Genomic DNA, 13184 nt, shown 5'->3' with positions numbered 1-13184 from the left:
ACATATATTTCACTGCTCCAATAGAGTCTAGGCTTACGACTACATTAGCTAGATTAGGCCAGACTCAGACTGTAGGGCTACTAAAGGTATAAGGGTTCTTGGAGTTCCTCTTGCCCAGCCCAATCCTTTTATAAATAGGGAAGCTGAGGCTGAAAGAGGTGATCTGTCCAAGGTCACAGAGGACTATACTCTAGTTTAATGCTCTTTTTCTTTTTTCTTTTCTTTCTTTTTGCTATACTGATCATAAAGGCTGAGGGACATAGTTTGTTGGCCTTGAGAAAATGTGGCTGATACCACTAGCTGCAAATCTAGCATCCACTCTTCCCTTCCTACTTACTAATAATAGTATGACAATGGGCTCACGGCTAAAAAAAATCATCTTTCTCAGTTTCCCTTACAGCTAGGGTGGTTTTCCCTTACACTAGGATATGGTGGCTGGAATTCCAGGAGCCATGTTGTGATAATTAAGTACCTGAAGTAACCTTGATGATGGAAGCCAAACACTAAGGACAGTGCAGAAAGCAAAAGGAGCCTGCACTCCGGATGGTGGAACCATGTAACAGCCCTGAACTATTTATTTCTGGGCTTTCCTTTCCTTTACCTGTTCTTCTATTATTTGCAGTAGAACTTAGTCCTATCTGACACAGGAAAACAAAGCAAGTAGGAGCAGAATCACGGGCTGCCTTTCCAGTCAGCTCGGGGGTACTACCGCCCCCTGGCGGCAGCCCAGAGACGCGCTACCCTAACTACATGGGTGTGAATTCTACTGTCATCCCTTTGGTTTCCACCACACAGGGTCACCTCCTGCTCAGAAACTCACCTCCAGGATCCCTCAATGAGATACCAACTTATTCTTCTAGCTCTTGGCTTAGCTTTTGGCAGGAATATTTTGGCAGAGACAAAAGTTCCATTTTCACGTACTAACCCAGACCGTCATTCCTTACTCCCTGGTTGGTGGGTCAGTCTAAACCAATGCCTGGCTCAGGTCCACTAATATTCTGATGACAAAAAGCTGAAGATTCCCTGGGGAAATTCCACTTCCTGGTTAAATCATGGCAAGGGGACAGCAATGATATGGAGCTATTATCTAAGATACTTGCCCCAGATTCACTGCTTAGAATTCCTGACCAACAATAGTTCATCACTTCCTCAGACTGATAAGATAGTCACTTGGGCTTATATATTTTAAGATGACAATTCTTTCCAGTGCCAAAAAGGCCAAGCAAATAAGATAAGAGTCTGCAACTGAGACAGTATCATTAAACCACACATTCTCAACAGATAGATGTTCATCCAAAGCAAACATGAAGGGCAGAGACAGAAGGGAGAAATATCTGAAACCTAAAAAAACAAAGTACTTACTGAGGTATGTATCCAAAGGTATACAATTCTCTAAGTCATCTGTAGGTGACAGAAGCTCACAAATACTTTCAGCTGTGTGGTCTTCAGGGAATTTGTTCTGGTCCCCACATTTCTTGAGAATCTCCACACAATCTGATCTTAAAAAGAAAAATACACACAAATCTAGGGTTCAGGGAACCTCTCATGTTGACTAGTCAATATCAATCCTTTTTCTGAAGCCTTTCTAGAAGGTGAGTTTTCATAACAATATTTTACACTTGGGTAGGTCAGAGTAATGGCAAAAGAAAACAGGAGTCAGAGAAGACCTCGGGTTGCATAGTACTAAGTAATGTATTACACTAGCAAAGCATCCCTTTCTCTTACCTGAAATCAAAGTCCTTGCTCAAATTTTATATTCATACTGTTACTACCATCAGTGTGGCTTATCCCTGTCTTTGAAAGGAAATTAAACTAGGCTAGTCTGATTTGCTCTTTGCAAAATCGTACATCTTTTCTTTCAGGACCTTATGCTTACTTGCTTCTTCCTCCCTCCCTCCCCTTCTCTTTTTAAATATCTTTTTATTTATCAACATTAAGGTGTTTGGCCCATAACAACTGGAAAGTACCCTACTTTAAAATTTTCTCAGTCTTCAAAAGGGATTTGACTCCTTTTCTGTAAGTTTTCATACTAAGAGTCTATAAATTTCCCACTGGTTGCCTCTTGTCACCCAAGTTACCCCTCATCTTTCCCCTTACTCAAGTCATCACCAAATCATACCAAAGAATAGATCTGGACCCTGTTTATGGTTGAAATTCTCTGTAATCAGTCATCAAGTACCCAGCGGCACCAAGACACACACCAACAACTTAGGGGCTGGATATAACTTGTTTTTTAGAGAAGATTTTGGAAAGATAGATGCTTGAAGATCAGCTGGAATAGATTACTATGTGGCTAAAACTTCTGGTTTCACCTAGGACAGCAGCTTTCATCTTTTCTTTATCCTAGATCTCTTAAGCAAACCATTCACAAAATGCTCACTAGAAATAGGCCCTAATGACTATATTCACTGACTCCCTCACACACATTAAACATATATGGAACATCTATTGTGTGTCAGGATTATGCTAATCCCTGAAGAGGAGAAAAAGAGGAACAAGGAGACAAGGGAAAAAAAAAGTCACAAAGAATAAACTCCTCAAGGAGAATGAAGTCTAACAGAATATAAGTACGCAAATTAAAATATAAAAATAGAATTGAGTATTGAAGGCACTTAACAAAATGTTTCTGGAACTAAATTCCATAAAAGAAGTTCAAATAAAGGTCTATAGAAGTTTTTAGGAAGGATAAACTACTGTTAGCTGGAGAGATCTGGGAAGATTCCATGGGAATGACTGGCGTTTGAGAGAGGCTAAGAAAGACAGGCAGTGGGCAAGTAGAGATGGAAGAGTGTTTCAAGCAGAGGAGGAAAAAGTGAGAAAGTATTTGACACGTGGGGAAGATGGGCAAAGGGAAGTGGTGGGAGAGAAAACTCTAAAGATAGGCTGTGTTCAGATCATGGTCTGAACCAAGACTGGAGAGTCATTGCGAGGAAAGAAACTTACTTGCAAATAATACTTCCCCGGGATTTACTATGACAAGGTTTAATCTGCAGTGAACAAGCTACTGCTTTCCACATTTCTGGCTGGCACTTCTTGATGTCAAGAACAGGTATGTTGATAAATGGCATCTTTATGCTTCCTTTCTCCCACAGCTTCATGTCATTCATGGCTCCTTGATCTGACTGAGCGTTACAACTCCTGAAAAGTTCTGTTGGCCTGAAAAGAAAAAAGCCCAGAAAGAATCAAGAGGCAAGTATTTTCTAGGGAGAAGTAATACGTAAGATCCTGACATACTAATGCAGTAGGAAAAGCTGATTTTCTTTAAGAAAGTACATATAACGCATCAAAGGATATCAGCTGTGAATGTATGGTGGCTATTTTGATGTCTTCTTTGGTGAAAGTTTTTTGCCCATATTTTTTTAATTGGGGTGTTTGACTTTTTTTTTTTTTTAACAATTTTGTTTATTTATTTGACAGAGAAAGAGAGTACAAGCATGGGGAGTAGCAGGCAGAGGCAGAGGGAAAAGCAAGCTCCCTGCTCAGCAAGAAGCCCGATGTGGGACTCGATCCCAGGACCCTGGGATCATGACCTGAGCTGAAGGCAGATACTTAACCGACTGAGCCACCCAAGCACCCCAAGGGTTGTTTGACTTTTTATTATGAGGTTATAGGAGTTATTTATAGATTTTGGTTACAAGTCCTTTGTGAAATGTGTGTGTGACTGTAAGTATGCACATGAGATACACTGAATATTTTCTCTCAAACTGTGGCCTGCCTTTCCAAATCTTAAATGGTGTCTTTCTGTGAGTAAGTGTTTACTGTTGAACCCTAACTCATTAATTTTTTTCTTTCATAACTGGTGCATTTTGTAAATCTTTGGCTACACCAAGTTTGTCAAGATATTCTATGTTTTCTTCTAGAAACTTTATATTTTCAGCTTTTATGTTTTGTTCTATGACCTATCTTAAATTAATTAATTAATTTTGTTTATTTATCTATTGAGAGAGAGAACAGACAGGAGGCAGAGAGAAAGAAGGAGAGAGAATCTCAAACATACTCTGCACTGCACATGCAGCCCGACCTGCGGCTCGATTCCAGCATCCTGCTATCATGACACTTAACTGACTGAGCCACCCCAGGTGCCCCTAATTTGTGTTGTAACAAGTCTTGAAATCAGGTATGTTAAGTTCTCCAGATTTGTTATTTTTTTAAAAAAATTCTTTTAGCTATCCTAGGTCCTTTGTATTTTCATTTGAATTTCAGAATTAGTCTGGCAATTTCTATTTTAAAAAGCTGTTGGGGGGCGACTGGGTGGCTCAGTCATTAAAGCATCTGCCTTTGGCTCAGGTCATGATCCCAGGGTCCTGGGGTCGAGCAGGAAGCCTGCTCAGCAGGAAGCCTGCATCTCCCTCTCCCTCTGCTTGTGTCCCCTCTCTAGCTGTGTCTCTCTCTGTCAAATTAATAAAATCTTAAAAAAAATAAAAATAAAGAAAATAAAAATTAAAAGCCTGTTGGGATTTTGATTGGGATTGCACTGAATCTAGACATCAGTCTCAGGAGAATTAACATCCGAATAATATTGAGTCTTTTATTGCATGAACATGGTACCTCTCTCTGTCTATTCACTGTCTTTAATTTCTCTCTGAAAAGTTTTCTGGTTCTTAATGTATAGCTCTTGCACCTCTTTGGTTAAATCCACCCTCAGTATCTCATGGTTTTTGATGTAATTGAGTAAATTTGTATTTAAAAATAAATTTCATTTTCCCATTGTTTGTTGCTAACATACAGAAATACAATTGGCTTTTCTATGTTAACCTTGTATACTGTCACTTTGTTAAATGTAAGGATTTACGGGGCGTTTGTTGCAGATTTGGGGGCATATCCTTTTGTGGTTCCCACCTTTCTGGGGTTTTCTACTCCTGCATCCAGCTACTCTGGCAGCCCTAAACTCTGATCTCTAATTCCTCAGCCCATGACTGCTGCTTTTTGCTTGAATTCTTTATGCCACGCAAGGGAGCTGAGGGTGCCCATGAAGGAAAAACTGGATAACTGTGGCCCTCATGCAGTGCAGTTTCTATGTTTCATCAGATTTGGCCCTCCTGCTTTTGGTCACTCTCTAACACCTTCAAAACAATACTTTTTAAATATTTTGTACAAAGTTCATAATTGGTACTTGCAGAAGTATTAGTCTGATACAAACTACTCCACTATCCCCAGAAGCCAGACTATGTGTCCAAGTTTAACTTTAAACATTTCATAGATTTCAAATTTACTCAATCTCTAAACCAGGTCCTTACTGGCTAACACTCTATCACCAGCTGTAAAGATATCTCAATTTTCTTACTTGAAATAATACTCTGAATACCTTTTTTAAAAAATATTCTGAATACTTTAAAAAGAGTAGGATTTATGTTCGTTTAAACTTCTGTCTGGCCCAACTGAATGATTCTTTCCCTCTTCGCCCCCTTCATCTCCAGGCTATAGCTCACAAAACCAGCCCCTTCTTGCTTAGAAACTCTCTCTCTGCCTTCTCTGATATGGTGTTCTCTTTGCTTCTGGATGCCTTTTTGTTTTCTTCACTGTTTGTTCAGCCATTCAGGTTTGGACCCTTGTTTTTCTGACCATACTTGATACCTCGAGAAAATATAAACAGGTAATAAGAAAATATTTTTGTATGAAATAGGGAACTCACTGAGTGGGACCTTCAGACTGGTTGAAGTAAACTTCGAAGTAAACTGTTCAAAAGAGGGCATTTGGTTGGCCAAATCAGTCACAGTGGTTTATTCTGCAATGAATTGTTTCCAATGGTTGTGTAATAGAAGGAAGAGGGGAAGAATGGTAGACTGAAGGCAGAAAAGATTCTTTGAATTCTAGATGCTTTAAGTGTCTCTAGCCTAGAAGGGATTTTGTTATAGCGCCTCCTTTCCCAGAGGCGATTTATCGGATGGGTTATAGCATTTAAAGATGAAACCATAAAAAAATACTACTTCCTTTTAACTCTCAGTAAAAATCAGAGTAAAGTGGCCTTTTCACTTATTTAAAAACAAGATAATGATAAAATACTTCCATTCCATGTACAATAGTTTGCTCCTACCTGTTGTTAAAATTAGTACAGTAGGTAAGATTTCTACAGCCCAACTGGCAAGGCTCCCGAACATCTGCTAAACAGGTCAACATGGACACTTCCACTGGATTATATTCACAAAAACGATCAAACTCTTGCCAACTCTGTGTATTGCCCCAGCTCATGCTATAAAGCTTAGTGCACAGTTCTCTGAAACAAAGGCACAAATGCAGAAACACAGGTGAGCCAAATGAGTAATTTGATTCACATAAAACTCAAATTCTATGAACTATACTTTAGAATATAAATAAGAAAAAAAGTATAAAAACCAAAAGACTAAAATTTATCTCCTAGAATTTAGAGCCATAAACAGTGTAACTGTTCCATGCAAATGTTAGCCTTCTTTTATCATCCATCTCTTTCCTTTTCCCCATGACTGCTACAAAGCTCAGTGCTAAATGTAATGTTTAATTACAGTGTTTGTACATTCTTATTCTTGGCACAATTATTTCTTCTATATTTCTGATCTCTCTTTTACCTTTACGTAAAGTAAGGTAAGGCATATGGTTTTGCCTCCACAAAGATAGATTCCCCTATATTTATGTTTCAATCACAGGAGATAAAACTGTGACATGGTCCTCAGATTTAAGAAGCTTTGCAGACTTAGGGTTCACTAGTTTCTCCCTGAAAAATGATCCCAAAGCCACTTATATTCCTTAAGATAGGCCAAGGTAGTCTACGTGTAAAAGTTTATGAATTCCAAGGCTTCTATATACTATTGTAGTTAATATATGACAATCTTATTTGTAGTACTCAATGATTACAAAGCAACTTGCATCTAACTAACATAATATCAGTACCATTTACAAAGTGCCTTCACATTAGTTTAATTTTTAACATTTATAAAAGTAATAAAAATGTTAAAAAAATAATACATGTCATATAAAATATAATACCACAAAAATATGCAAAGCCACAAGTAAAAATTCTCCATTCCTGCCACATTTTATTTGACTTTCATAATTAACCCTATGAGGAGGATGTTTTTACTTTTATAATTTTGCTCATTTACTCTACTGATGTTTACTGAGTGCCTGCTTCGTGTTAGACCTTGTTCAAGGCACCGGATATGCAGCAGGAAATAAGAGAGACAAGGTCCCTGCTCTCCATGGAGCTTATACATCATAGAGATGAGGAAGCTGCAAATGAGTTAAATTAGGTACTTTGAGCTGGAAGCCAGTCCTTTCTCTAGTCCTTAACTTTTTTCTATGACCTTGGACAGACTGTTCAATAACATCTCAGAGTTAGTTTTCTATATATAAGCAGGAATTATAGAAACCGACACCAATCATAAGATGGAAGTAAACCATAAAATCTTACATCAAGGTAAGGTAGGGCAAAGTGTTTCTTAGTGAACTTCTTGTAGGACGACACAGCGATTCTAATCTCTGGTGACTATAGGGCATAAATACTTTTAAGGACATTCAAAGAATTACTCAGCATCCCTCCCATAAATACATTTAATTCCTATCAGCAAATTTCCTTAATTACAGGACCAACTTCTGTTCAAGCTCTTCTGTTAATTTTCTTTGGATATTTTCCAGGTTGTTTTTGTTTTTGTGTTTGTTTTTTGTATCTTTGGTAAAACTTGATGAGTTACTAGGCACAATTTTTGTTAAAGTTCCATTCAATTTAGAAACCACAGGAAAAACTGTTGCACTCCTGGTAGGTGGTATTTCAGAATGTTCTAGTAATACATGGTCTATTTTCACCTAAAATATCCCTAATAAAGCAAACTTCTATTTCACCTATAGTCTATCATGACCTTGGATATCTCCATTTATTCATGTCTCTAGATTGTTTCTTCCATCTTATATTTGTATTATTTTATCCCTAACTGTATCATCCAAACGAATGCCAATACACTGCTATCTAACTTTGGGTGTAAGTGCCAACCCAGATCATTCACCAAAAGGTCAGTTACTATTCAAAGTCTCATAATTTAACAAAGAAAATATCCCTTAGATGTCACTTCAAAGCATCTTCTGAACTGTAAGCGTACTTAAGGTAGAATCCATGTTGCATCATCTTTAAATATTTATTGCCCTGCCAGTGTTAATTCTCTATACCCCAAAACACAGTTCTTTTAGCAATGTTCAAAAACAATGTCTTATATACACATGACGCTCAATTAATATTTGCTGGATGAAAGAAAGATTTTATATCTTCTAAAATCTTAAGTCTACGCAATGCAAAAATATGACGTACACTTGCTAGACTTAAAATCACTAATTAAAATGCTATTTTCTACTGGTTTTAATAAAGGAAAATGAGATACTAACCTACATGTTGAAGTGTTTGCTTTAGAACAACAATGCAATTTAGCTCCATCAAGGCCCGTAGAGGGAGGAGGGTGTAGAGTGACTCCAGGGTGAACAGACTGTGAGCTTTCAAGAAAACACTGCCAGAGAGGATCCTGAGGCAGAGGCTGGGTTTTACAACCCTCGATGAGGCCATCAACGATCTCCATTTCTGTTTTCTTAGACATCAGAATTCTCTTGCAGGCATTTTGGCAAGCATGGTCTTCAGCTCTGTCACAGCAATATAAACCTACGTTTTTAGAATATATGTGGCTTAATTAGCTGATTTTACGTCACGCACTGCTCAGAACAGAAGAACATGGTGGTGTACTGGAAACACTACTACTCAGTCATATGTCAGGATCTGTAGTACAGACAGCCTACCAAATTCTCTCTCCATTACTTTGCAGTATAGCAAATAGCTGAAGAGCTAAAGGTGGACAAGGTACCTATTACCAGAATTTACCACTGTCTCCAAACATGGGATCTTAGGCACCAATCCTACATAAATGAAAGGTCATCTCGTCCTACACCTAAGAAGTCCTTACATGGAAACTATCATATGATCCTGGAAAAGATATTACAGAGCAAACTGGAATTATTTCATGCTAGAAACAACTGCCTAAAAGGGACTGGTTCTTGACAGAATGAAAGAGATGACTAATTTCAATAGCAAAACCCACAAAAACCATATTCCATCAAATTCTGGGATATAAAGCTTTTATATATCTGTGCGAGTTAATTAAGTTGTAATTTATTTTTTAAAGGTTTTTTAATTCATTTTAGAGAGAGAGAACACTCGAGCAAGAACACGAGCAGTGGGGAGGGTCAGAGGGAGAAGAAGAAGCAGACTCTCTCCTGAGCAGGGTGCCCGACATAGGACTTGATCCCAGAAGCCTGGGATCATGGCCCGAGCCGAAGGCAGACACTTAACCTACTGAGCCACCCACTTAGGCACCACTCTAAGCTGTAATTTAAATAATACAATAGCAAACTCTGACAAGATATCAGGTTGCTTCTGCTTTTAAAATGAATGAAGGTTGGGGTGCCTGGGTGGTGCCATCGGTTAAGCATCAGACTCTTGGTTTTGGCTCAGGTAGTGATGTCAGGGTTGTGAGATCAAGCCCGCATGGGGCTCCACACTCAGTGGGGAGTCCGCTTATGATTCTTTCCCTCTGCCTCTGTCCCTCCCCACCATGCATGTGCATGCTCTCTAAAATATATAAATTTTAAAAAATGAATACAAGTTATTTGTGGCAAATGCTTCATCCTCTAATTTTCATCATACAGCCATACCACAGAACGTTATAAGCACTGGAGTTCTGCTTTAGATGCTGGACAAAGAAGGCATGTATCACTGCCTCTGAGTTTATAAAACAAGTCTTTCAGTATCACAGTGTAAATCGAAACACTGGCATTGGCTTATAAATCTTGTGTTTTGTCAGTTTGGTTAATTATCAATTGTTTAAAGTTTGTTCACTTCTAAGTGAAAAAAATGGATTACAGGTTGTACAAAGCTGAGACCCTGAAGACCTCATAAGGTGCAGATTCATGAGGAGGCCAATATTCAAAAGTATCGGTATCTCTCCTCATTTTCATGATGCTTTTATTATAAAAGTTGTAACTGTTCATGATAAAAACATAAACTGGAACAGGTATATAACTAAAAATGTATCGTACTGTACAGTTCTGAAACCTGACTTTTTTTGCTTACTTTATCTTGGGCGTCTTTCTATGTAAACATACTTTTTTCTTTGTGTTGGTTATAAAGTATTGTTATTATACAGATATATAATTTATTCCATCAACTTTAATCAATACCCTATCGATGGGTATTTGGGTTATTTCTAATTATTCTCCATTATCATCAGTGTTGCAGCAAACATCCTTTACATGTGTACATATATTTTTGCAAATGTATGAGTCTTCTTGAAAGATAAATTCTGAGAAATGGAATTGCTAGATTAAAAGGTATGATCATTTGAAATTCTCATAGTCATTACCCAACTTCCCTTCAAAATATCCATACCAATGAATTCTCCCATCCACGGAATAAAGAGTGCCTGCTTCCTCATACCCTTGACAGCTCTACCTTTCTTGGCACCTTTCAGCAGTGATAATAATATCCAATCTGGCAAATCTAAACACCAAAGGAAGTCTGGTGTTTCCCAAATGACTGAGACTGCAGATATCTACAAGAATTTACTTCCTTTTTTTTAAGTAGGCACCACACCCAGTGTGGAACCCAATGCCGTGCTTGAACTCATGACTGAGATCAAGACCTGAGCTGAGATCAACAGTCAGACGTTTAACCGACTGACCCACCCAGGCGCCCCAAGAATTTACTTCCTTTTTATAAATGATTTTTCCAAAGATTGAAATGAAAGGAATATGTCCATTTTACTTACTATCTGTTGGGTTCCTCATTGGATAAGATTGGGTATAATTGTTCACACAGTGTATTAACTGTGGACTAATAGAGGCACAATAATTTTCCACCGCTTTGATCTGAGATGGACCAGGAGAAGAGTCTGTTCGAAAGATGGCTTGACAGTATTCTCGGCAGTTTGTGTGATGGCCTGCATAACTGCAACAAACTGAGCCCACTATGGGGGAGAAAAGAAGATGGTATTGAAATAGAAATAGCCATTTGCTAACAAATCATCATGATATTGGTAGAATAATATGTACCTTTTTGAATTTGAGAAATAAAGCCATGGCACAGAAGACAAGTACTTTAAATCAGCGCCGCTGTAGGCATAAGCCAAGAGGACATTCAGGTGCTCACTGATGTAAGAGAGTCATTATTTGTCAGTGTCGATCTAGCACAGTGGTTCTCAGCAGGAGCAGTACGACCCCTCTGGGAGATTCTGGAGGCATGTGGAAATGTTTCCGGTTTTCACAATGGCTTGGGGACTACTGTTGGCATTTAGTGCATGGGGTCGGGGTTGTTAACTGCTCTGCGACGTAAGGGCAGTCTCACACAACCAGAACTGTCTCCCAAAGTGCCAATACTGCCCATTCTGAGACCCACTGGAACAGCTTCTTTCCATGTTAGATTTGTGGAGATTTACAAACCAAGCAAGGCAAACAAGACCAAAATAAAACCAAACCCTAAATGCTTCCCATTTATAAAATAGGACCAGTAAAAAATGAGAGATGCCAGGCTCATTTCATAAATTTGACAGTTATATAACTGTGTTCCTTGAAAAAAAATCTCAAAAGTTCTATTCCGTTTGAACATCTCTAAGAACATGTCTAATTTGAAACAGTCTTTACCTCACAACTGAGATGACCTGCTTTAATAATGAAAAGTAAAACCCACATTTGAAATACCTTTTTTGCTTTGTGTATTTTTAGAAATCAAGGGGGACCATCTCAGGTATCTGGGGGAAGTTAGATGAGTGGCTGGGGGTGCAGATGTAGGATTTATACTGGGAAGCGGAAGAGACCCACACAGGAGAGGTTAGAGGGTCTGTGGGAGGCTGAAGGGAACCCAGGTGGAGGTATGGCAGAAAACTGGTAAGAGAAAGGCAGGTAGGAAATTAATTATTAGAGGTTATGGAAGAACCAGAATCAGGTTTCTTGTGAATTCCACTACCCAAGGAATGAGCAGGGAATTCAGACAATTTACAGAAACAATGACAAGGATAAAATTATAGACAAATTAAACTAGGATTGAACTGACACAGGATAGGCCTGTTTCCTGTACCAGGAAACTGTTTCACACTTACTGTGCCACCTGTTTTTAACTTACAGTTACTACACTGTGCTCATTGCTGAACTGTTCAATTTCAACACAAAGAATAATTAATGGCTACATTTATCACCATTAACCTTAGGATAAACTGAGGGGTGGGGGTGGGGAATACTGAGGACAGAAGAGACAAGGAGAAAAAGCCAAGGACGCCCATCTTCTGATTCCTCCATTAGGCTGGCTTCCTCACCAGTGTGGGAGGAGAGAGATTATTGTGAGAAGAACATCTTGGAAATTGTGAATTAAGCCCTAATTAGAGAGGGTTAGAATAAAGTATAGCCAGCTAATGTTTCTTATCATACTTTGATACACTGAACTGCCAAGCCAACCCAAACAACACTTCTGTTCCTCAGCTGTGTTTTCCTAGCTACAACTGTTCTCACTATCCCTTCACCTGGGATGCCCTTCCTCCCATCTCCACTGTTCATATCTTGTCCATCCTTCAAGGCCCAGCTCAGCTACCAACTCCACGAAGCCTCCTCTAATCACCCCTGTAGGATGTGATCCCTCCTTCCTCTAAGCTCCCACATCACTTTTATCAGTGACACTATCTCATCCTGTGTCTGTCTCCACAGAGCAAGTAGGCAGTAAATGTCTGCTGAACTGAAAGGCAGTCCTTGGGAAGTGCTACATTGTATCACCTGGGAATGCTTGATTTCTGCAAGTAGTCCTATTTACTCAAGTAGGACATGATCTTCCTACCTAACAGTAGTATCTGCTTTGTAAATCTGCAGTTAAGACATAGCAACTGTCATAATTCATGAATAGCCTAAACACCACCAAGGAAAGCTTATCAGAATCCTGCTGGGCCTTACGGCAGCTTACTAACAGCCCATGTCATAATGCCAGGTCTTGGCAATACTTGCAACAGCTAAATCGTATTCTGTAAACTGTGTTTTTTCTTTGGTCTGCTCATATAACCATTGGCAATATACTTACTTTCATTTCTGCTAATGCAACTGAAAAGAGCATTCTGTAAATTAAAGAAAAACAAACAAGTTAACCACCAGGCAGAATTTCTAATTTTATTCCACTTTATGTTTACATGGAAATCAGAATATCA

At 38.7% G+C, this 13184-nt stretch overlaps 1 protein-coding gene across 3 annotated transcripts in view; it reads right to left on the bottom strand.

Moving 5' to 3' along the window:
• The window catches only part of RECK (reversion inducing cysteine rich protein with kazal motifs), a 67064-nt gene that overhangs the window by 21680 nt on the left and 32200 nt on the right, over positions 1-13184 (bottom strand). For all 3 annotated transcript variants that reach the window (XM_034664107.1, XM_019799330.2, XM_019799331.2), the window contains 6 exons: positions 13061-13094; positions 10773-10970; positions 8347-8614; positions 6035-6214; positions 2944-3156; positions 1363-1499 (listed from right to left, as the gene is read on the bottom strand). In XM_034664107.1, coding sequence (XP_034519998.1) covers positions 1363-1499; positions 2944-3156; positions 6035-6214; positions 8347-8614; positions 10773-10970; positions 13061-13094 — 1030 coding nt within the window. The remainder of the gene's footprint in view (positions 1-1362; positions 1500-2943; positions 3157-6034; positions 6215-8346; positions 8615-10772; positions 10971-13060; positions 13095-13184) is intronic.

The sequence above is a fragment of the Ailuropoda melanoleuca genome, chromosome 7 (genome assembly GCF_002007445.2).
Source record: "Ailuropoda melanoleuca isolate Jingjing chromosome 7, ASM200744v2, whole genome shotgun sequence".
Taxonomy (NCBI): Eukaryota; Metazoa; Chordata; class Mammalia; order Carnivora; family Ursidae; genus Ailuropoda; species Ailuropoda melanoleuca.
Note: the sequence above shows the minus strand (reverse complement) of the source record. Positions and strands in the feature narration are given on the sequence as shown.